The sequence below is a fragment of the Mytilus californianus genome, unplaced genomic scaffold (assembly GCF_021869535.1).
Source record: "Mytilus californianus isolate M0D057914Y unplaced genomic scaffold, xbMytCali1.0.p SCAF_5, whole genome shotgun sequence".
Taxonomy (NCBI): domain Eukaryota; kingdom Metazoa; phylum Mollusca; class Bivalvia; order Mytilida; family Mytilidae; genus Mytilus; species Mytilus californianus.
In genome coordinates, this window is record NW_026262701.1 from 24,599,180 (window position 1) to 24,624,190 (window position 25,011).

At 32.5% G+C, this 25,011-nt stretch overlaps 1 protein-coding gene across 1 annotated transcript in view; it reads right to left on the reverse strand.

The window, feature by feature from the left end:
• Positions 1-25,011, reverse strand: part of LOC127700799 (probable arginine--tRNA ligase, mitochondrial) — a 31,473-nt gene that overhangs the window by 675 nt on the left and 5,787 nt on the right. Inside the window, exons 2-18 of the mRNA XM_052204453.1 lie at positions 23,576-23,691; positions 22,937-23,036; positions 20,032-20,115; positions 16,168-16,256; positions 14,639-14,778; positions 14,292-14,368; positions 13,472-13,589; positions 13,060-13,136; positions 10,148-10,254; positions 9,427-9,522; positions 8,661-8,721; positions 8,347-8,423; positions 7,412-7,545; positions 7,010-7,187; positions 5,801-5,899; positions 5,085-5,159; positions 1,632-1,695 (exon numbers count right to left, since the gene is read on the reverse strand). Of these exons, the coding sequence (XP_052060413.1) occupies positions 1,632-1,695; positions 5,085-5,159; positions 5,801-5,899; positions 7,010-7,187; positions 7,412-7,545; positions 8,347-8,423; positions 8,661-8,721; positions 9,427-9,522; positions 10,148-10,254; positions 13,060-13,136; positions 13,472-13,589; positions 14,292-14,368; positions 14,639-14,778; positions 16,168-16,256; positions 20,032-20,115; positions 22,937-23,036; positions 23,576-23,691 (1,692 nt within the window). The remainder of the gene's footprint in view (positions 1-1,631; positions 1,696-5,084; positions 5,160-5,800; positions 5,900-7,009; positions 7,188-7,411; positions 7,546-8,346; positions 8,424-8,660; positions 8,722-9,426; positions 9,523-10,147; positions 10,255-13,059; positions 13,137-13,471; positions 13,590-14,291; positions 14,369-14,638; positions 14,779-16,167; positions 16,257-20,031; positions 20,116-22,936; positions 23,037-23,575; positions 23,692-25,011) is intronic.

Here is a 25,011-nt window from a genome sequence, read left to right on the forward strand (position 1 = left end):
TATTAATTTCTTTTATGTGTTGTTTTGATTTTGCCTTTGAGGTATCCAGGTACTTTGGAGAATTAATGCATAGTTTGATAAACAAATATATGACAATTATCTATGTTAAGTACCTATGTCTTTGACAACAACAAAACAAATACAGTCAAATGTAAAGGAAAATCATTAAAAGGATTTGAATATATTTAATTTTGATTCTGTTATTAAACATTCCAAGATTTAACTGTGTAATATAGTTACTAGTTAGAACTAGATTCAGCCTTATGTGAAACCATAAAAAGATAGTGGATAGTATGTTTGAATATTTGACAGTGTTTTCTGACAAAAAGAGTGCTCTGTTTTTCCCATAGGGTTCTCTGTTTATAACCTTAAATATATAATTTATGACTTTCTTTTGATTACTGAAACAGCATTATAATGGTATAAACCAGGGCTTTCAAAAAATATTTCAGCCAGCCGGACATTTTAGGTCATATCCCGATTTTAATCCCTTAAGACTTAGTATCAAAAGGCAACTATGGTAATCAGTTGGCCATCATATAACCAATGATTGACATTAAAACGATATTAAACTTTACTTTGATATAAATTCGATGTTCTGACGTAAACTGTTAAATTGACAGTGCATCATTCGAAGTGTGCAACATCAGTGTACTAAAATCTGCCTTACTCTTTATTTGTGCAAAATAACTTTGTCAAAAACTTTACTTTCGTTTTTAAAAAGCACATTTTCCTAATACCGGATGTTGATTTGACAATGGTAAAACACGGACCAGAGACGGATACGTAAAATCTGTGTACGTTTACAAAGCACGACTGAGTTCAAGTAGCTCTTTCCACGTTATTTCTTCAAGAAAATACTCGAAATGAATGTTAGATAAAGGTATCAATGATAATTTTAGCATTTTTGAAGAATTAGGATGCATAATTAAATTTCCCACATGCGCACACGTGTACTAGTTCAAACAACGTGGTTCTGACGATTTTCGTTTACAACCTTTTTAAATTTTTCATCAAATAATATTTATAAACATATTTCTGATAATTTCAATCTTTTTGACTAAATTAATTAGAAGGAAACCGCTGAAATGTAAGAAAATAACTTTGAATAGACCGATCAATGTCCGGTACAAAATAGTTTACCTGTCGCCTGAACAGGTACATTTCAGCTGTCTGACAACTGATTAACCTTGATTAAAATGAGAAGGTATTAAAGTAGGGTTTGTTTTGATAGTACTTATTCATCATGTCACTTTTATGACCGGAAATGTGAGGCTGTTTAAGGCAAAAGGTCGGGTCAAAAAGATAGCATAAACTTCCATTTTTTTTCGAATTATGTTAAAATGACCCTCTCTTAAGAAAGCCTTGAAAACTAAAAGTAGATGTCCATTTCATGCTTTTCCCAGTTGGACAAAGTCCGGTAAATTTATAAATGTCCGGAATATATGACCGTTTTGGAAGCCATGGTATAAACCTTAAATGGTATCCTACAGTGTGACCTCAAAAACAGTATTGGATGTTATTATTGATGTTGTGACAACATCTATTTATTGAAAGTTTGATTTGTATCATCTAGTTAATGATCATTGTCAACTTGTGTTATATCTTCATCTATTTAAAAACAAACAAACCTGGGCTAATTCTTGAGGCTGGTCTTTTACTTTTAGATTACGATGAGCAGCACTTATAAATTTGCTGAAAAGGAAGAAAATGCTGGTTATACATTTAAATGAAGAAATGTGTTTTCAGAATGTGTAATTGGCAAAGAGATAGCTATAGTACTCTAGAAAGTCATGATCTTTTATCTAAATATTCAAATATGCAAGTATTAGTTTTGATTAAAAATTACAGATTATTTTCAATATGATTTCAGACAAGAATGTGTCAAATATCTTTTTCTAATTTTCTTAAAGATGACAAGTAAAAGAATTTGTATTTCAGCTTAAATAAAGCAAGTTTAGTTCATACACTGAAAGCCCTGATGAGAATTTTGAATGTTTGGTAAAACTAGTGGGTAATCCTCACTGGTATATTGTTAGGCTTTTCGGCAGGACTTATTTTTCTAAACAGCAACTTGAAAGTCAAGCCAGTATACTTGCTATCTATGGGCCCAAATCAAGGCAGTTATAATATGATATATAAACTTTGGCTGAAAAATTCTACAGTTAAGCTTTAAATACTACTGTAAATTCAGAAATTATTGCGAGGTTTTTATTAATGCAAATAATGTGAGTGGATGAAGTTGACAATAATAAGAACTCGCATTCTGAAATCTGATACTTATATCTGTATGCAGATTTTCCTGAAATCGCAATAATTAATCTCGCATTTTAGTCCATTCTTCAAAATTCGCAATAATAAACGCACGCAATAATTTCTGAATTTACAGTATGTGGAAGAATATTAATGTGTATTCATGTTCTTTTGAATTGGTTAAAAAGATTTCCTCTATTCATCTTGTTTCTACATATGAAGTCAGTTTCATGTCAATAATGAATTAAATACACTGAAAGCTGGGATGAGCATTTCTGTAAAATAATATTGTTGAATGAAAGTGGAATGATAGGTAACCAACATATCCTCTAAGCCTTTTCAAAAAAAAAATAAGGAGATGTTGTATGATTGCAACTATCCACCCAAGCAGTGCACCCAAGTTCAATGAATTGGATGTAAGCAATTATAGGCAACCATACGGTCTTCAACAATGAGAAAACCCATACTGTATAGTCGGCTATAAAAGGCACCGACATGAAAAATATGCAACAATTCAATTGAGAAAACTAACGGCCTTATTCATAACAAAACAATTTACGAAAAACAAATATGACAGACATGAACCAACGACAACCTCTGAAGTACAAGCTCCTGACTTAGGACAGGCACATAAAGATTGTGGGGGGTTTAAACATATGCATGTTTGTGAGCGTTCAACCCTCTCCTAACCTGGGACAGTGGTGTTACAGCACAACATAAGAACAAACTATAACAAGAGTGCACACGCTGAAATGTCTCACCTTCTTTACTAATCATTGCTATTATGTTGATAGTCCTAATAATAAAGCTTTACTACAACTATCACATACACTTAACATGATCCAAGAAAATGAGGTCAAGGTCATATAAACCAAACAAGAAATACATGTACACCTTACAATCATTCAATACACTAAATATAGTTGACCTATTGTTTATAGTTTCTAAGATACAGACTTAACCAAGAAAACTTAACATTGACCTATGAACCATGAAAATGAGGTCAAGGTCAGATGAACCATGCCAGGCAGACATGTACAGCTTGCAATCCTTCCATACAGCAAATATAGTTGACCTATTGCTTATAGTATTAGAAAAACAGACCAAAACACAAAAACTTAACACTGAGCAATGAACCGTGAAAATGAGGTCAAGGTCAAATAAAACCTGCAAGACTGACATGTACATCATAAAATATTTCCATACACCAAATATAGATGACCCATTGCATATAGTATTAGAAAAAAAGACCAAAACTCAAAAACTTAACTTTGACCACTGAACCATGAAAATGAGGTCAAGGTCAGAAGACACCTGCCAGCTAGACATGTACACCTTACAATCATTCCATACACCAAATATAGTAGACCTATTGCATACAGTATAAACAAAAACAGACCAAAATACAAAAACTTAACTATAACCACTGAACCATGAAAATGAGGTCAAGGTCAGATGACACCTGCCAGTTAGACATGTACACCTTACAGTCCTTCCATACGTCGAATATGCTAGACCTATTGCTTCTAGTATCTGAGATATGGACTTGACCACCAAAACTTAACCTTGTTCACTGATCCATGAAAAGAGGTTGATGTCAAGTGAAAACTGTCTGACGGGCATGAGGACCTTGCAAGGTACACACATACCAAATATAGTTATCCTATTACTCATAATAAGAGAGAAATTAACATTACAAAAAATCTTAACTTTTTTTTCAAGTAGTTACTGAACCATAAAAATGAAGTCAAGGACAATGGACATGTGACAGATGGAAACCTCGTAACATAAGGCATCTATATACAAAGTATGAAGCATCCAGGTCTTCCACCTTCTAAAATATAAAGCTTTTAAGAAGTTAGCTAACACTGCCGTAGCCGCTGCCACCGGATCACTATCCCTATGTCGAGCTTTCTGCGACAAAAGTCGCAGGATCGACAAAAATCAGTTGAAAATGGCTTAACTCATCAGATCGATACAAAGCAGAAAAACATCTAACTAAAACACATACCAGACGTAGCAGGGTATTTATACATCCTTATTTTCGTTGATTTCATGGGTATAGGTGAACCACAAATTTCAATGTTGGACGGAGTAGAAAGGAGTATGTTCGATAAGGCCCTAAAATGGCCCTCTTTTTTAGCTTAAATTTCAAATTAGAGTTTATTGACCAATATCACAATGAATTATAGCTAATACAGTGACTACATAGGAAATAAGCCTTTTTGTTGAAAATTTACGTTCCTGCGTTCTACTGAAGACGTCATAAACGGTACTCATTTTTAATTTTCCAGGGAAAATCAATGAAAATTGATTATTGGACAGGGAACATAGAGCGCATACGTCGACAAACAAGATCTTTGAAAACAATGTTTGTAATGATATTTTACATGTTTAACTTGAATATTTAGTTTGTCGACGACTGGGCTTTATGTTTCCTGGTCCTTCATTTTGTTGAAATCCGGCCAATTTTGTCAAATTTCGTCAAAATCTCTTATTTTGACCTATTTTGGATGTAAAAATCAACGCTTTAGAATAAAACTTTGACACAAATAGTTCTATTTAACTTTCTCACATGTCATTAAGACAACTTTTAAAAAACATCTTTTATCTTGTACCATTGAACTTTATAATCGGAGCCAAATTTGGACCTTACCGAACTTACTCCTTTTCTATAGGCTTGTATGCAGGCTTTGGCAAAACAACGGAATCAAATATCCACGAAAATACATTTTTTCTTCAATCCACTAAAATTGGTACCCACGAAAATAAATGAATCCACAGTATTTTGCTTTAAAATAAGAAGTCAACAAAACATTTTAAAACCTTACCTTAGAGAAAATAAATAGTGGACAAGATGACATGCTTCTAAGCTGGTCAAACACTTATATACTGTGTCCTCATAACTGCAAAAAGCAATAGATTTATAAGTATATATATTAAAAAAAATCATATATTCATTTGGATATTTAACCTGGATGTTTTTAATTAAAAAAAATCTTAACCAAATCTTATTTCGCAATACTGTGTATTAGTTTAACTTGATAATAATCTTTTACCTAGATAAAAGAATGTGTCTGAGGGCAGGAATGCCCTTGCTCAAGCTTCAAACAAACGAAAATGGGACAGATGGACAGACAGAAAGATGGAAGGACAGAAAGACAGGACGGACAGTCAAGGTTAACACTTAATGCCCCTGTTTCGTCATGAACATGCATGAAATATTTGCCACCGGACATTAAGCAGCCAACAATCAATCAATAATGCCCCTGTCGCCTACGGCGGGGGCATAAAATTCGTATCCATTCCAGAAAATTCTACTGAACATCATGACAAATTCTGCGTTGAGGAACAGCATTAAAGTTGATCTTGTTCAAATACTGATTCTTTCACAGAAAAATTATCCTCACCTATTGCAAGATGTATTTTCAATATGAAACATATTGTCAATATTAATATATTTGATAGTTTACATAGATATTAAACATTTCCATTAAAATTTCAAATTGCAAGAATTTCACAAATGCCATATGTATGACAGTCTTACCTAGCTATATGTAATATAAGATGTATAGCTTCTGTTTCTGTTAAATATTTAATGTCAAAGTCTGTACTATGAGTATCACAACCACATTGTTCTAACAAGCTGTAAATGAACGACAAAAAATTAATATCTTTGAAACATTTCTGCAGACGTTTTTTCTCAATGTAAACATTATCTGAACTATTATATGTTTAATCACTCCAAACATTTCTGTCTTGCAGTAATGACTGTAATCTAGATGCTATTTGCCAGCAATTTGTTTCCTGTTGGCTTGTGATGCAAATCTTACCCTGTCTTTGCACCAAGTCTCGCCTCATTTGGAGTTCATGCAATTCCCACTGTTGTTTTTCTTCGTTGGTATGTTCCAAAAAAGATTCAAAAGTTTTGAACGTCAGTAAACTACAGTTGCCTTTTATTTCACACTGTAAATACACTTCTATCACACAGACTTCAAAATAAATTCTTGGAGCACAGTGCTTCAATACTTTAACTGCTGTAAAAAAATATCCCAGATTACAGCAAATTTTATTATTTTAAATGTTACATTGGCTGATTATCTCCCTTTCTATGTACAGCGCTATTGAGTGCAATGTGAAAAATAAAATTAAGCCACACTAAAATTAATTTCAAAATTGCAAAAGTAACAAGGATCAAGTAATTGTTTTCCATTTTTAGTGGATAAGTAAAGAAATATGATTTTGCTACCATTTCATCTTTATTGCACACTTTCTTCCTAAAGACTTATGAACAAAAAAACATAATTGTATGCAGGGTGCTTGAAAATAGTATATCTAAAATGTGAAATTAAAGAAACTGAGTAAATTTACTTAAACTTTAGTCTGCATGATTTAAAAAAAAAAATATAATTTATAGTTTTTAGAACGAAAAAAAAAAACAATAAAGAAACAAAACACAAAACTAGGATCCAAAGAGATACAAATATAATATAAAGACGTTCAGTCGTTTTGTACAACAAAGAATAATGCCTTTAAAATTACCTAAATACACACTAGAAAATCAATACTGACATACACAGTCTTGCATGAGCAAATTGTAAAATCAATACTGACCTACAGAGTCTTGCATGAGCAAATTGTAAAATCAATACTGACATACACAGTCTTACATGAGCAAATTGTAAAATCAATACTGACATACACATCTTGCATGAGCATATTGTAACACAATACACACAAGAAAATCAATACTGACCTACACAATCTAGCATGAGCATATTGTAACATAATTCCTGAATCTCCTTTAAAACTTAAAACTTTATCCCAACTAAATTTATAAGTATTTAATCGTCTTTCTTTCAAATCCTGTATGATAATAGAGCTAACACCAAGTACATCAGCAACAGTCTCTGTACAATCTACTTCTTTTGAGGCTGCAAGTAAACAATTAAGCTTTCTTTTAGTTATGAAATTTGTTTAAATGTAAAAAAAAATAAAATTTAGTAATCAAAATAAGTTGAGAATGATGTTTGCATTTACTATACATCATAGGATCCCCCTAAAAAAATATTACAAATTTTTATATCAAACAAAAACAAAAATATATTTTTTCTTTTAAAAATAGTTGTGTATATTCAAATGTAAAGTATGCACTTACTTTGTTTACTATGAATTGTTTTGATTATCCTTTCCTTGGCCTCATTTAAAATATCGTCTAGAAATACTGCTTTTCCTTTTCTTGTACTGAGATTAGATATTCTACCAAACTTTATGTGAATCTGGTCACCATATCTAAAATAAAACTTTATATATCATTTACCGTAAGATAATTTGCAGCCAGAGTAAAGTTTTATCTTCTTTAAAATGTAAAGGCAACATTTCCTTTTATTCCTATGCTATCAAAAATACAAAACATTCATAAAGTTTTCTTTTTTTAATTCAAGTTGAACTTTTAGGGGAAGATTAAACTAAATGAATAAAAATTTAGAGGAGCTCCATCTAAAAATTAAAAAAAATATCTATAAAATGTGTCAGTCTACCAAGGAAGATGTGTGTGTCATCTGGCATTCCTGGCTTTTCCATGTAATAAAAGCAAAAAATCAAAGTCCATGTTTTGGTATAGGAAACCCCAAAAATCACTCAGATCAGAAATTAAAATAGCAAATGCACATTTCATGTCCTGGAGAAGAATCTGGGCTACATTGATGGAATTCTGTCAAGCTGTTTTCACGGAGTTGAGGAATGAGTAAGTATGACATGGATTGAATAAAGAAACAACAGAGGTGATCCCTATATATATATTGCTTCAGCTTCACTGTCAGGCAGCATTACTAGATGGAATATGAAAATGACATAATAAAACAGTTGATAAATTTTCAAAGTATCTTTACAATGAGGTCTCAATGCCTATGAAGTCTATGTAATTGACCAAAATTTAGCTTTACTGATCACTAGTCTATCATTGGTTTACTTTTAAATCAATAGTAGAAACAATAAGCTCAACTGTGAGCATAGCTCCCTTATGGTACCCCTGCTATAAATATCAAATTGTTAGTTTGTATGATTCAAAATGACCAATACAGATTTTACTACCTTTCTATCCAAGGCACATTTAATTTCTTTAATATTCCTTTTAACATTCTGAAGTGTAAATCTTGTCCGTCTTCCACCTAAAAATAAAGGACAATAAAACTGTTTATATATTATCTTTCATTTGTAATGTACTGCTGATATTGATTATAGGAAACTGACTGAACTGTAAGTGGACCTATTAAACTAACAACATTGAATTAGAGAAATTCAGGTTACTTCAATGCACTTTCACACAATGATTTTTTTTTCATTCAGCATTTATATATAGATCATCAGAAATATTGTCACAACTACACAATTTTTTTTCTACCTACCACATAATGTGTTCTGTCAAAGTTGTATCTTTTATGTCTGTCAAGTACTGCTGCAATATCTCTGGACAAAAAAAACATAATTTATCAATATCTTTTATTTGTGTTTTTTTAATTTTCAACCATGGATTTTATTTGTCCATCTTAAAGAACAAGTGAAAATGAAATTACAAACATTGTATTAAAGAAGTTGTTCAATATAATGCACATATTTCCTACCCATCATTGGCCCATGTGACAAAAACTTATACTCTTTAGGATGGATCTGGCAAAATTTTGTAACTTTGCTATCAGCAGATTAATACATTTTTCTGTAGAACTAGTTCTTTAGAAACAGACATAGTTCCGTTGTGTATATGGAATATATCTGACAACTTTAAAAATTATACCCCCACTCAGTGACTGGATAGTATAGACAATGATCAGGTTCCTCCATTTGTAACTTTTCTAATATATATAATGATGAACCTTCATTATTAAGAATTCTTGATAGTTGATCTGGATCTTAATTGTGTTGATTTACTGCATATATAAAGTGCATTTCTGATCTGTCAAGTAGCCACTTCCAGTTCCACAAAACTTTGAACCCACTGAGCATCATTGTATATATTTTTAAAAGAATGTCTTATTACACACACTGGGATATACTTTGTACAGCCTATAGTGCAACTTCTCTTTAACTTTGTAAAACAATATGAAGTTACTGACTAAGCATCATGTAAACATGACATAATTAAAAGATCTGATATCTATAATCACTATAGAATACCTTGTCAGGTAGAGAGTTGATCCGTCGCTTTTCTGTACGACAGCTTTTATATTATCTTCTGCTTCTTCAATATCTATGTAACCTTTTCCTGTTGTGCTGAAACGTAAAGAAAACATCAATGAAATAAATTGGATTGTCTTGTAAATTGATCTATTAAAATGAAAACAATAAGCAAACTCTTCTGACCAATACTTCTAAGGTATTCTAAAACTTTTCTCTTCAGATTTCATCTAATATGACTAATAAATGATGTATGGTACAACTAATTATCGAAAGATATTCCAGGAACAAGTATTCTTTTTGCTCTTGATTTTATATTTCTGCCTTTCATTCCTTATCTTAATATATCTACCAGACTCAGAAAAAAATTGATGATGATTAAGCAACAACTCTTTGAGGGGTCCGTAGGTGGCCTGTTGCACGGCAAAATTTCTGTCCCTACCCAATTTACTCTCATTTTCAGTGTTATTTAAATTTTCCCAACCTTCATCCCAGCCGGCTGTCCTCTATTACAGAACCTACCTATTATATTTATTGTTAATTTGTTCTCGTCCTGAATATGCATGAAATATTTACCACTGGACATTAAGAAACCAACAATCAATCAATCAACATTCACTGCAGACATATTGAAACATTTAATCCTCATTAACTTTTAGTCCGTTAAATTATGTTACCTGTAAAATTGTATATATTCTTTTATTAATCATTCCATACTTACTTATCTATGTGTAATAAATCTCTTTGTTTTAGCTCCTTTATAAGTTCTAAGGACTTTTTAGAGTACATAGATTCTCCTTCATAATCTGTAAACTTTATATTTAATCTCTGAATAACAAAAAAAACATGTAATCATTTAGGGTGTATACCCCTAAAGATGTCAGATATATTGCATTAACTGGATACAGATGTGCAGTTCACTTCAGGTAGGCAGTAATGGTAGCCTTTTCCTCAATTCCTCTGCTTATATCGTATTCTTGGATATGTATGATGGCTCGTTTCGAAGCTGAGACATTTTCACATATGTGCTTAAATTTTTAGGGTACGAAGTGAGATTCATTTTTCCATAATTTAGCATACCCCAAAAAGCCTTTTGTGATGCAGCTTCTGGAGGTAAAAAATCCCTTTTTTCACACAATAAGTTCTTCTCATAGTTTTTACACCTTTATTCTATGGTCCTCTGTTCTTCAAATCAGCACAAATGGTTAAGCTCAGTCACTTCTTAAAAATTGAAATATGTCCAGTATCACTACATAGATTTTTGTTTACGCACTACTTTGGTTTTCCTCAATTTGAGGCGCATTAGGGATATTGACCCAACTAATAGATTAAAGAATTTTCTAACTGCATTCAAAAAATAAATAAAAGAAGAATGTGTCTGAGGACACAAAGGCCCCCACTCAAGCTTTGCAATTTTCCAAGTTAAAAAAATGCACAACTCTAGAACAGTAAATGACTTACTGCCCAAATTCGAAATCTGTCTGCATGTTAATGGTTCTTAACATTGTGTATGAGTTTCATAAAATTTGTTTGAGCCAAACTTAAGTTAGAGTGTGGAAACTGAAAAATTTGCAATTTTCCATGTTAACTCTAGAAGGGTAAATGACTAACTGCCATAATTCGAACTCTGTCTGTGTGTTGTGGTTTTCAGCATTGTGAATGAGTTTCACAAAATTTGCATGAGGCAAATTTAAGTAAAAGTGTGGAAACGAAAAAAATTTGCAATTTTCCAAGTTATATATGAGCATAACTCTAGAATGATAAACCACTCACTGCCCAAATTCAAACTCTGTCTACGAGTTTTGGTTCTTAGCATTGTGTATGAGTTTCATAAAATTTGGATGAGAAAAACTTAAGTTAGAGTGTGGAAAGGAAAAACGGGAAGGACAGAAGGATGGAGGGAGGACGGATGGACAGACAGGAGGGTCAAGGGTAACACTTAATGCCCCCATTGCCAATGGCAGGGGCATAAACATTTCAGTGTTATGTAGTTCAATAAACTGAAAAATTATTTCCAAAATGAAAATAATTTGAGGCTTTCCAAGCACCGGTTTTAAATTTTCAAGTTTTCACCTTTGCAGAAAAGAAAAACAATGTTTTCCAATGGCTGTAGTAATATAATTTCTACCTCTAATGATATCAATTTAAGTTCATAGTTAGGAATGTGTAATTCTTATTTATTGCTCTCATACAAGTGGGTTTCTTATGTGTTACATCATAATGCGTTGGACCTTAATGTAATCAAGACGATTAAAGTTTAACAACAGAAACAAATTGTGGGCACATCCGTCTTTTGAATATTTCAAGAAATAATAAGTTGAACTGTGAGATATAGCTGATCAGTGATACCTTGGCTATAAGTATTCAGTGAGATATAGCTGATCAGTGATATCATGGCTATAAGTATTCAGTGAAGATATAGCTGATAGTGATACCTTGGCTATAAGTATTCAGTGAGATATAGCTGATCAGTGATACCTTGGCTATAAGTATTCAGTGAGATATAGCTGATCAGTGATACCAGTGTTATAAGTATTCAGTGAGATATAGCTGATCAGTAATACCTTGGTTATAAGTATTCAGTAAACAGGAAGTTGATAAGTAATGGATGTGTAAAGGCATCACACAGTATAGCATGCTCACATACAGCTTGATTCTGAGAGCCTGATTTTTAGTTCCTGAGAAAAAAGTGACAATATTTCATACATGGTCATTATGTGAGAGAATACATATGTATTCGGTAAACAGGAAGTTGATAATAGATGAATGGGAAAACTGATCCAATGGTATAGCATGCTCACATGAAGCTAATACTCACAAATTTAAAGAAGCAGCAATTTGCGGTACCTTAGAAAAATGTGACAAATATTTCATGGGACGAAAAGACAACCTGAAGGAAGTAAGGACAGACAGACAGATGTTAACCAGTCTACTCCACCTCCCTTTCAGAGCCGGTGTCTGAAAATGTCAAACTGAGGGTTATTCTTAAGGTAACTAGGGTGTCTAAATGTTGAACGATAGATTTTTCTTAAACTTCTGTAAAAGACTTGTGAGTGAATGTACTTTTAAATTTTAATATACAAATATGGGGGTTTTGAAATATGGGTTTATATGGGTTATATAGGGAAAACTTAATTTTTCCTTATTGAAGAAGCATTAAACGATAGAGTTGGTTAAAATTCAATGAGATAATTGCTTTTCATAAACTTTTACTTCCGAAATATCACATAAAAATATGGGGTCAAGGGTCATATTTTCTTGAAAAATAAAAAAAAAACACAAATTATAAATATAGTTATCTGCCCTTGGTTTTAAAAGGATCTTTTTTTTCAAAATTTTAGATACACTTAATTTTTTGATAGTTGCATCTTACAATTTCAAGGTTTGGATGTTTCTGTTGTATATTGAATGATACTTGGTAAAAATTTTCACAAAAAAGTATTTTTGCAACATGCCTAGAAGGGATGCTCAGAAAAAGACACCTAATCTACTTAAATGTCAAAGATCAGTCAAACACACAAAGCATTAATGTAAATTTCATATTTTGATAAAAAGATTTAGAATCAGGCAAAAATTTTTAAGCCTGTACAAAATGTAATGTTTTTCTTTTTAACAGAAAAGAAAACAACTTACCTCATAAACTTCTCTGTATTTTTCTATACTTATGTCTCTAAAATGTTTCCATAATTGTAAATCCTCTGATGCTGTGCCTGGAACAAAATAGCCTGGTACAGATTTCTGTTCTATAACTTTTGAAAAAAAAGCCATCCTCTATAAAATGTATGTTGGAATATTAAATTATTTACAGTCCAATTATTAAACTCAAATAAATATTCTTTTTCCTTTTTTTCAAGTTGAAGAGTTTCTTCTTTTTATGGAATCTGTTGTACTATTTATTTGTGTTTGTTTTCTGTTGTTAATTGACAGTAATAATTATAAAGTTTTTAAATAAATTTTTACTATGAATGTAAATATTTTGGCACTTAGCATATCAATTAAGTTTAAAATAAAAAAAAAAATGTTTAATTTAAAGTAATTTGTTTACCCTGTTCCATGTTTCTGAATATTTCTAGACTTTTTCTGTGTGTTTCTCCTTTTTCATGATTGTCAGGTCCAGTATTATCTTGTTCCCTAGCAACGTCTTCATTTATTTTGACATAAACCTACAACAAATTGAACATTAGTCATCTTTACCTCCAAAACAAAGTGTAACCTGGGATATGTATTGCTCACCTAATATATTTACTTATCATATATGGTCCTGTCTAACAAAATAAAGACTATTAAACTTTAGGTAGTATGATAATTCAAATTAAAAAAAAAAGTTGAATATGTTTTATATACTTGAATTTACTATAAAACAAGTATATGTGAACTTTCTTGTGAAAGAAAATCATTTTTCTTATAAAATCTTCATAAATGTACTACTATTGAATTATTGTCTTCCTGTATTCTAATTCCCATATATTTTTCTGTATGCAGTGACCTTAACTATGAGACTTTTCTTTAGAACTTCCACCACCCCACAGGGCAAGGGCGAGGGAAAAACTGTGATGAAAGAAGGTAAACAAATGTGCACTGGAAGGTAAATAGTAATAATTTATTCTTCTGGAGGTTGATGATTATCTTGGTTACATGTTTTAATGAATGCAAAAGGGTTTCTACAGATGAATATAAATGCAGGCCAAATACTTTCATTATTGATTCGAACGAAAAACACATCAAAGTGATATTTTAGCAGTAATAAATAACAAAAACTGCAATGTTATATTTAACAATTGAACTGTACAGATGTATAAACAGTCATGTTAATCTGAATGCCCCTGCTACATTTGAGGTATTTTAATACTAACACTATTGCTTACCATATATAGGTGTTTCATAGGATCTTTATTTAAGTCCTCTTTATTACCATATTTATTGAAACCTTGAGCTAATAGACCTGTAACATAGAAAAGACCTTCATGTTCATATATACGTTTAAGAAGCTGGGGCTCTTTTCACAAAAATTCTTACGACGAAATTGATTGTAACTTATACTGAAATGTTTATGACTTTAAAAGAGCATTTTTTCTCATAACTCTTTTTGTGAAATTGATTGCTGTATGTAATTTTTTTTATTAAAATTATATTTTAAAGAGCTACAACTCAACAAGAGCTAAAACAGATGTGAAATTTACATAAATACAAATTTTCGGCATATTACACTCACCATATTGTGTACCCCAATCCCCTAAGTAGTTAATTCTGATGACCTTGTGTCCTACAGCCTCATACAGATTAGATATAAAGTTCCCTATAATAGCTGATCTCAGATGCCCTGCATGGAATGGTTTTGCAATATTTGGAGAACTGAAATATAAATTTAATATATCTAATTAAGATAAATCCTTCAATAGAAATATCTTTGCAATCAACCCACTTCCATTACGGTACCAAAATTCATTAAAATTTCTAATGTCAAGTATTCCAATTATTACTAAGAATATCTTTAAAGGGCATTAGCTGTCAATTTTTTTTTCACCAATTTGTATTCATAACATACTAAAATGTATATCCAAATTACAAAATTTCCCAAAAGAAACAATCAATAATGCATGGGCTTGCTATTATGTATCAGCATTTTGTGCATATTTTAGACCAGATATCATATAATTTAAATTCTCCATTGAGATGACCTCCTAAAACTGCTGACAATTAGATAACCCGATATAAACATAAATATGAATAGATAGTGAGCATGTGCAACTGAATTTTTCTAGGTCCGTTTGATTTCATGTTATAGGTTAAAATATATGTAAATCATTGTTTTACCTGTATAAGAATTTTTTTTATGGGCCAGATCAGCAAGAGATGGTTATTACTAGTGTATCCCTTGTTTTACTTTTAATATTAACATACTTTTCATTTTAATGACTGAACATGCTGACCACCACATGCTGAATACATGCAAGAACAGGTCAAACTAAAGGTTGCATGAATACAAGATTTAAATAAGTTGAATTTTTGACTTGCAAGTCAATAATAAATTGCTGATATTAGTTTAGCTTATTTTGACAAAATTGAACCAAACTGACTGCTAATAGCAAAATATTATTTCTTTCTTCTCCTTTTATAAATGTTTGCAACAAAAAATATTGTACTTTATAGTTGTATTGAATTAGTAGCATATGCCCCGCCCCTTTAATGCAGCCCAATCATTGTCTGTTTTAGCCATAATAAAAATGAAAACATTTTCATACACTGAATGACTATCAGATTTGTAATGGTTTTCCTTTCATTTCTACATAATAAGCATTGGCAATGTGTAATCCAGGAGTATCTCCTTTAAAGTTACAGAAAAGGTTAAAATGACAAATAAAGTAAATATGAACAAAAAGTGGAGCTATTATATGTCTATGAGACAGCAATCCTAAAAAGCCAAAAAGACATATAAAGGGAATCATACTATGATTAAAGTTTCAAATCTTAAGCTCAGAAATTCAAAGATTTTATATTTGTACTGGTAAACATCAAAAGACTTTCGCATGTAACTCTGACTAATGTACGTATACATTTTGAATTGATTGGAAACTCCTTGTTTCTAAATTAAAAAAATATGTCCCGATAAAATCAATTTCTTGTATGTGGTGACAGAAACACCTCATGTCCTTAATTATTTTTCTAACCAGAGGATTTTAAACACAGGGGAAGAAGACTTTATTTATAAAAAAAGAGATATTGTTTTGTAATACTGATTACCTGTACTCAACTAGAATGGTCTGTTTATCTTTAATGATTCCATGGTAACCATAAGTTTCTCCTTCTGATAAAACTTTCTTTATTATAATCTGAAATATTTGTGCTTTGAGAAATATGACAAACATCTGTAGTATTTCTGAACATTAGTAAATGTCAAATCTGTCGAAATTACACTCCACCTGTAGTATATGGTTCAAAAGATAGTCAAGTGGTACTGTAGTTATCATTGGGAAACCAAAAGTATAATGGACAGGCAGACATGTAAATCACTATGTACCCCCTTTTCCTCATTTTTGATGCAGGGTATCATAAAGAGATGTGGTATAATTGCCAATGAGAGAACTATTCACCAAAGAACGAAGAACCTTAATGTTAACAACTAAAGGTCACTGTATCGCCCTCAACAATGAAGAAAACCAATACCATGTATGCACAGGTATGAAGAACAATAAAAGCTGTTCACTTATTGAATGATTTCCTTCATCAGGGTTCTCACTGTTCATTCAGATGAGTTCAGAGACAGGAATTAATCTCCATGACTATTCCATATTCTTACAAAATTAAAACAAACATAATAATTGCCTAACTGGTCATTTAAGTTATCTGGTCTAAACAAATAGAATTTATTATATAATCAGATTTAGATTACTTCTCTCATTTTTTGTTGTAATGAAATGATGATTTCTAGATTCAGCTTATAGAATATTGATATAGCTTGGGACTGATCGTTTTAAAAAGGTGAGTCCAGTTTAATTTTCACAAGTCCATGACGCATGTGCTTATCTTAGTAAGACAATGTACCCTGCTCTCAATTGATGCTCTATTGTGTACATTCATTCATGATCTAACATTATTATTTTCAGTAAATTTCAATACATTTTCAAACAACATATAGTGTCTGAGTACATACACCACATGGTGATTCATATGCTTCATTTCATTAAAAGTACAATGATGAGACAGAGAAAAAATATCCTCCCCACCCCATCCAAATACAATATACAAATGATATTAATAACTAATTATAGATATAAATGTATAAAATTTTTAATAAATTTCCTTATCAGCATGTAACAAACCTTTGTACTAAGAGTTCTTATTTATTTGACACTTTCCCATAAACCAGTCCTAATTTCCTTTGGCTTTGTACCAGTGGCAGTACACAGACTGGAATGGGCTATTCCCTAAAAATGGGTCAAAGTCTCAAATAGCCGGGTTACAATATTTGTGACTAATCAATGAAAGATGTTTACAATTTAGTCGCAATTACATGAAGATGAAGATTTTTTCTTAAATATATAACAAGATGAAGACCAGCAAGAAGAGTGCTGTAACTTTGATATACAGCTATTTTCAATAAATATATTTAGCATATAATAGAATAATACATATTAAGGAGGTGAAATTACAAAACAATAACAATAGTCATGATAGTAGAAGCTGAAAAATGACTAAGTTCCAAAGTCTGGAAAAATGAGAAAAAAATTCTCAAACAATTCAATAAAAGCAGGTGCACAACTTCTACAGATGTGCAATCTTCCTGTGAAGTTTCATGGATCTGGGTTAAAAATTGTAGGAGAAGTTGACTACACAAAACGTATACCCTCTTTGATAAATTTTGCTGAAACAGAGACTAAGTTCCTAAGTCTGGAAAAATGAGAAATAAAATGCTCCCCTGGGGCGCAGCTTGATACGACCACAGAGGTCGAACCCTGAACAGTTGGGGCAAGTATGGACACAACATTCAAGCTTGATACAGCACTGAATTTGGATTGTAATTAAATATTTGACACAGCATAGGTTTCTGACACAGAATGAATGTGGTCTTAGAACTTAAATTCTTTTAATTTACCTATTCAAACCATATCATTATTATTTGCTTTTATATATAAATCAGAAATAACCAATTTAAAATGGAAAATTTTAAAGAAAAAAACGAAAAAAAAATCCCCCCCCCAAATTTTTTGAACCCCCTTATGATTCATCACCCCCAAACTCAATCCCAGCCTTCTCTTTGTGGTATGGTACCTTGCAGTACAATTTCAGAGAGATCCATACACTTGAACACAAGTTATTGTCTGGAAACTAGAAAAATGCTTTTTTTTTGCCCCTTTTTGGCCCCAAATTCCTAAACGTTTAGGGCAATTACCCCCAAACTCAAACCCAGCTTTCCCTTTGTGATATGGAACCTTGCAGTACAATTTAATAAAGATCCATACACTTACACACAAGTTATTGTCCTGAAACTAGAAAAATGCTTGTTTTTTTGCCCCTTTATGACCCTTAATTCCTAAAATTTTGAGGCAATTACCCCCAAAATGAATCCCAGCATTCCCTTTGTGATATGGAACCTTGTGGTACAATGTCAGAGAGATCCATACACTTACACACAAGTTATTGTCATGAAACTAGAAAAATGCTTGTTTTTTGCCCCTTTTTGGCCCCTAATTCCTAAAATTTGGAGGCAATTACCCCCAAACTCAAACCCAGCTTTCCCTTTGTGATATGGAACCTTGTAGTACAATTTCATAAAGATCCATACACTTACACACAAGTTATTGTACTGAAACTAGAAAAATGCTTGTTTTTTGCCCCTTTTTTGGCCCCTAATTCCTACAATTTTGAAGCAATTACCCCCAAAATCAATCCCAGCCTTCCCTTTGTCGTATGGTACCTTGCAGTACAATTTCAGAGAGATCCATACACTTGAACACAAGTTATTGTCTGGAAACTAGAAAAATGCTTACTTTTGGCCCCTTTTTGGCCACTTATTCCTCAACGTTTTGGGCAATTACCCCCAAACTCAATTCCAGCTTTCCCTTTGTGATGTGGAACCTTGTAGTACAATATCATAAAGATCCATACACTTACACACAAGTTATTGTCATGAAACTAGAAAAATGCTTGTTTTTTTCCCCTTTTTGGCCCCTAATTTCTAAAATTTGGAAGCAATTACCCCCAAAATGAATCCCAGCATTCCCTTTGTGATATGGAACCTTGTGGTACAATGTCAGAGAGATCCATACACTTACACACAAGTCATTGTCATGAAACTAGAAAAATGCTTGTTTTTTGCCCCTTTTTGGCCCCTAATTCCCAAAATTTGGAGGCAATTACCCCCAAAATCAATCCCAGCATTCCCTGTGTGATATGGAACCTTGTGGTACAATGTCAGAGAGATCCATACACTAACACACAAGTTATGTCTGGGAGTTACAAAAATGCTTATTTTTGGCCCCTTTTTGGCCCTAATTCCTTAACTGTTGGTACCATAACCCCCAAAATCAATCCCCACCTTCCTTTTGTGGTATTGAACCTTATGGTAAAATTTCATAGAGATCCATTCACTTAAACTAAAGTTAGAGTGCGAAAACCAATGTGTCTTCGGACGACAACGACGACGACGACAACGCCAACGTCATACCAATATACGACTGCAAAAATTTTTTGCGGTCGTATAAAAATTCCTCAAACAATTCCATAATAGCAGGTGCACAAATTCAATATATCTGCAATCTTCCTGTGAAGTTTCAGGGATCTGGGATGAAAACTGTAAAAGGAGATGATTTCACAAATTAGGTACCCACTTTTTCCAGCCTGTCCATCCGCCCATCCACCCAACATCACCATATTATAAGCCGGTTTTGGACTTTGTATAACCCGACAAAAAATACACTGCAAAATGGGGTCATGAGACAATGTTCTCAGACCACAATCAAGATAGTGCACAATACAAATTAATAATTATGACTTTATTCAAATACATCCTAGCCCTGTTTAATCATTATTGTATAGATCTAATCATACTAATAGTTACAATATTATTACTTCACATCATCCAATTTTGCCATGAACAAAACTTACATTACACAGATGACAAGGCTTTATAAAAAAGTTAATTCTACCATTTGTTTCATCTGCTTTGTCTACAGGTAAAGCATGTAGTTCCTGAAAAAATTGAGAAAATTTTATTACTAACATAATAAATTACTAAAGGAATCTGCCTGAACATTTAATTTCAAGATCAATCAAATTTTATCTAAAGTCTATTGAGTGCCAATCAAATTCCAATAAAAAATCTAATCAAAACCAGATATTCATCAGCTTAATGTTGGTTTATAACGATCTGATCAATCCAGGTAAGGTGATATCTAAAATTAAAAAAAAAGACTTTGTATCTTTCTAATGAGTAAAGCCCTTTCGACAGATTTTTATAGTTTGTTCATATGAAGTGCTGTTACACCACTATCCAAGGTTTGGGGAGGGTTGGGCACCCACAATCGTGTTTAACTCCCCCACATTCTGTATTTCCCTGTCCCAAGTCAAGGAGCCTGTAAATCAGTGTTTGTCTTTTGTTGCTGTATATCATATTTGTTTTTTCGTTCATTGTTTTGTACATAAATCAAGCCGTTAGTTTTCTCGTTTGAATTGTTTTACATTTTTGTCATTTCAGGGCCATTTAAAGCTGACTATGCAGTATGAGTTTTCGTCATTGTTGAAGGCCGTACAGTGACCTATAGTTGTTAACTTCTATGTCATTTGGTCTCTGGAGGAGAGTTGTCTCATTGGCAATCATACCACATATTCTTATCTGTATATGCCTATAATGACGTACATTCCATATCACACAATGAAAGGTACTTTAATTTACATATATACTGTATGAATAAAAGGAAATATGGGATATACCTCAATGAGACAATAATCCAATGACACAATTAACCAATCAAATAACATCTAGAGGTCAACACATGGTTCATAGAAAATCTAGAGGTCAACACATGGTTCATAGACAGAGAGGTGTCTATACAATATGCCAAGCTCTAAATTGCCCCCAAGACTAGCTACCGGTATATATAGAAAAGTAGTTAATAAATTTAAACATGTTAAAGGTGATCTGCCCTCAACACCAAAGTTCCAAAATATATAACTTAAATTAAGAGTGCAGTGCGTATAATTAATTATAGTTAATTGTTGACAATAAACAATAAAATGCTCCTCTGGGCGCAGCTTGATACGACCGCAGAGGTCGAACCCTGAACAGTTGGGGCAAGTATGGACACAACATTCAAGCTTGATACACCACTGAATTTGGATTGTGATTAAATATTTGACACAGCACAGGTTTCTGACACAGAATGAATGTGGTCTAAGAACTTAAAAATTTTTAATCTACCTATTCAAACCATATCATTATTATTTGCTTTTATATATAAATCAGAAATAACCAATTTAAAATGGAAAATTTAAAAAAAAAAAAAATCCCCCACCCAAATTTTTTGAACCCCCTTAGGATTCATCACCCCAAACTCAATCCCAGCCTTCCCTTTGTGGTATGGTACCTGCAGTACAATTTCAGAGAGATCCATACACTTGAACACAAGTTATTGTCTGGAAACTAGAAAAATGCTTGTTTTTTGGCCCCTTTTTGGCCCCTAATTCCTAAACATTTAGGGCAATTACCCCCAAACTCAAACCCAGCTTTCCCTTTGTGATATGGAACCTTGTAGTACAATTTCATAAAGATCCATACACTTACACACAAGTTATTGTACTGAAACTAGAAAAATGCTTGTTTTTTGCCCCCTTTTTGGCCCCTAAGTCCTACAATTTTGAAGCAATTACCCCCAAAATCAATCCCAGCCTTCCCTTTGTGGTATGGTACCTTGCAGTACAATTTCAAAGAGATCCATACACTTGAACACAAGTTATTGTCTGGAAACTAGAAAAATGCTTATTTTTGGCCCCTTTTTGGCCCCAAATTCCTAAACCTTTAAAGCAATTACCCCAAAACTCAATCCCAGCATTCCCTGTGTGATATGGAACCTTGTGGTACATTTTCAGAGAGATCCATACACTTGAACAAAGTTATTGTCTGGAAACTAGAAAAATGCTTATTTTTGGCCCCTTTTTGGCCCTACTTCCTAAACGTTTTGGGCAATTACCCCCAAACTCAATTCCAGCTTTCCCTTTGTGATATGGAACCTTGTAGTACAATTTCAGAAAGATCCGTACACTTACACACAAGTCATTGTCATGAAACTAGAAAAATGCTTGTTTTTGGCCCCTAATTCCTAATATTTTGAGGTAATTACACCCAAAATCAATCCCAGCATTCCCTGTGTGATATGGAACCTTGTGGTACAATGTCAGAGATATCCATACACTAACACACAAGTTATGTCTGGAAGTTACAAAAATGCTTATTTTTGGCCCCTTTTTGACCCCTATTTCCTTAACTGTTGGTATCATAACCCCCAAAATCAATCCCAACCTTCCATTTGTGGTATTGAACCTTATGGTAAAATTTCATAGAGATCCATTCACTTAAACTAAAGTTAGAGTGCGAAAACCAATGTGTCTTTGGACGACGACGATGCCAACGTCATACCAATATACGACCGCGGTCGTATAAAAATATTAATTTATATATATACCATATACAGGCATGTGTTATACACGCTTTTTAACCAAAAATATACAATTGGTACATGGGTGCATATTACCCAGTACTGTAGGCTCTTGACCTTTTTTCATGAGATTTGGGGGGAGAGGATGAAATGGGGTGTAGATTACACACAAATATGGACTACACATAGCCTGATACGGTAATAATGTGATTCCTGTACATAACTGGAAGTAGGATACTTTGAGTTGATATTATAATGTAAGTTTTATTTATTGGGAAGTTAATTCTGTTGTATATTCCTCAATTATTTTTTTATTTCAATATAGTTTAGTGTGTTCTATAACATTGAATGTTTAATACCTGTGAAATAGCTTGGTTGTCTATAAACAGTTTCTGGTCAAGTCCTGGAATAGTTTCCTTCACATCGGAAACACTGATGTAAAACTGTGGATCTTGGAGTCTAAAAGGAATAAAAAAATGCTTATTCTTTGGATATTTGAAAGTAATTTAAAGAAAAATGAAACACCTATTTATTTTTATTTTCATTCTTTTTTTTTTACTTTGTAAGCTTCTGGCATCAAAGGTAAATACCAGATGTTTTTTGTGGACGCTTTAGAATCATATTGATATATAAACAGAGTATAAAATTTCTCAAAATAGGCAGTGCGTAAAATCAGAATCTGTTCCAGAATGATTTCAAGTCAGACATGGGATAATAGTCTTGTCCACCAGTAGATTAATGTATTGTCTCATCCCTAACCAGAACATGCAGAAGTTAGGAGACAGATTTGTAAAAGCAACTTTTCTTGTTTCTGAATCCTAGATATTTATTTCAAGTGTATTATATCATTATGTGATGATTTATATGAATAAATATTGTTTAAACTAACCAGAAGTTGTTTCCTCAACAGGAAATTTTGCAAAAATAATTTGTCTGATAATCATGAATAGATAATAGATATATTTATATATGCGAGCTGTAACGATGAATTTTGTTACCTGGTTTTCTTCGTCACAAGTCTGTATTTGATATTAGCAGTCAATATATCTTCTAGTGCTTCTGTCCTCCCAGATTGTATCACCTCTTTGTTCCCACTTCGTAAAAACTTTATTACCTGAAACAATAAGTAAATGATGACCATAAAATTAATGTCTTCAAGCCTCAAATATTGCTAGCTATCAAAAACAATTTGACTGCATCTTTTGTCATTAAAGTGCATCTTTTTACATCCAATAGTTAAGCCTAAACTTCCATTAACCTACCTTTCAGTAAAATATGTTTATAATTAAAGCTTTAAATTAATATGAGGTTCATTGGAGAATGAATTATTGAAATGGCAATGGGTGCCGTGAAGGATTTTGGACAGAACTTCTAGGTTTACTTCAGATATTAACCCTTTTAAATATAGAGTTAAACAATGCAAATAATTTATTTGAAGAAAAAAATCTTTTAAACTTTTATCGAACATAATGGTCTAGTACCAGTAACGGTTAGAAATTCTCAGTTTTTCTCCAATAATTTTTTACAGGAAGCTTTTGGGGAAATAATCTGTTAACATGTACAACAAGAGTAACTAAAAGTAAGGTTGATCACCATCGAATCTGACTTTAATTCCTCTTATAAACAACAACACAATGGGTTACTTGTATGACAATTTTTGCAGAAAATTTTGTACGTAGGATTACAAGTTACTGTAACTTATGAATCTTGCAATTAAATAATAGAATTAACATTTAATCGGGACAATATTGAAATTTTTGCTTTCGTGTAGCAAGAAGAGAGGAAGGTTTGTCGATTGAACCTAACACCATTCTGACCTTAATTTGGAAAGTCTCCTTCCTGGTCTGAATGTGAACATTGTAAACTATGTAAAAGTTTCAAAGTCAATGAACCATGATGAGGGGGTGGGGCTTTATAATCTCCATGGAAATAAGACTTGCAAATGCAAATAAATTTGCATACCAAATATCATTGACTTAACATTAGCAGTTCATCTTAAATTGATCTAATCACAAACTAATACATATAAACTAAGCAAATGTTTCAAAGTCAATAGACCATGACTGAGGGGGCAGGGCCAAATATTCTCCATGGAAATGAGATGTGCTAATACTTATACAACTGAATACCAATTAACATTGGCCTACCACTAATGGTTCCCCTTGAACTGACCTAATCACAAACTAATACATGTAAACTAAGCAAAATTTTCAAAGTCAATAGACCATGACTAAGGGGGAGGAGCCAAATAATCTCCTTGGAAATGAGATATTCCAATGCTTATACAACTGCATATCAAATATGATTGACCTACCACTAGTGGTTCCCCATAAACTGACCTAATCACAAACTAATACATTGTTGACGCCGCCGCCGACGCCGGAAACAGCATACCTATTCTCGCTTTTTGACTCCGTTAAGGCGAGACAAAAAT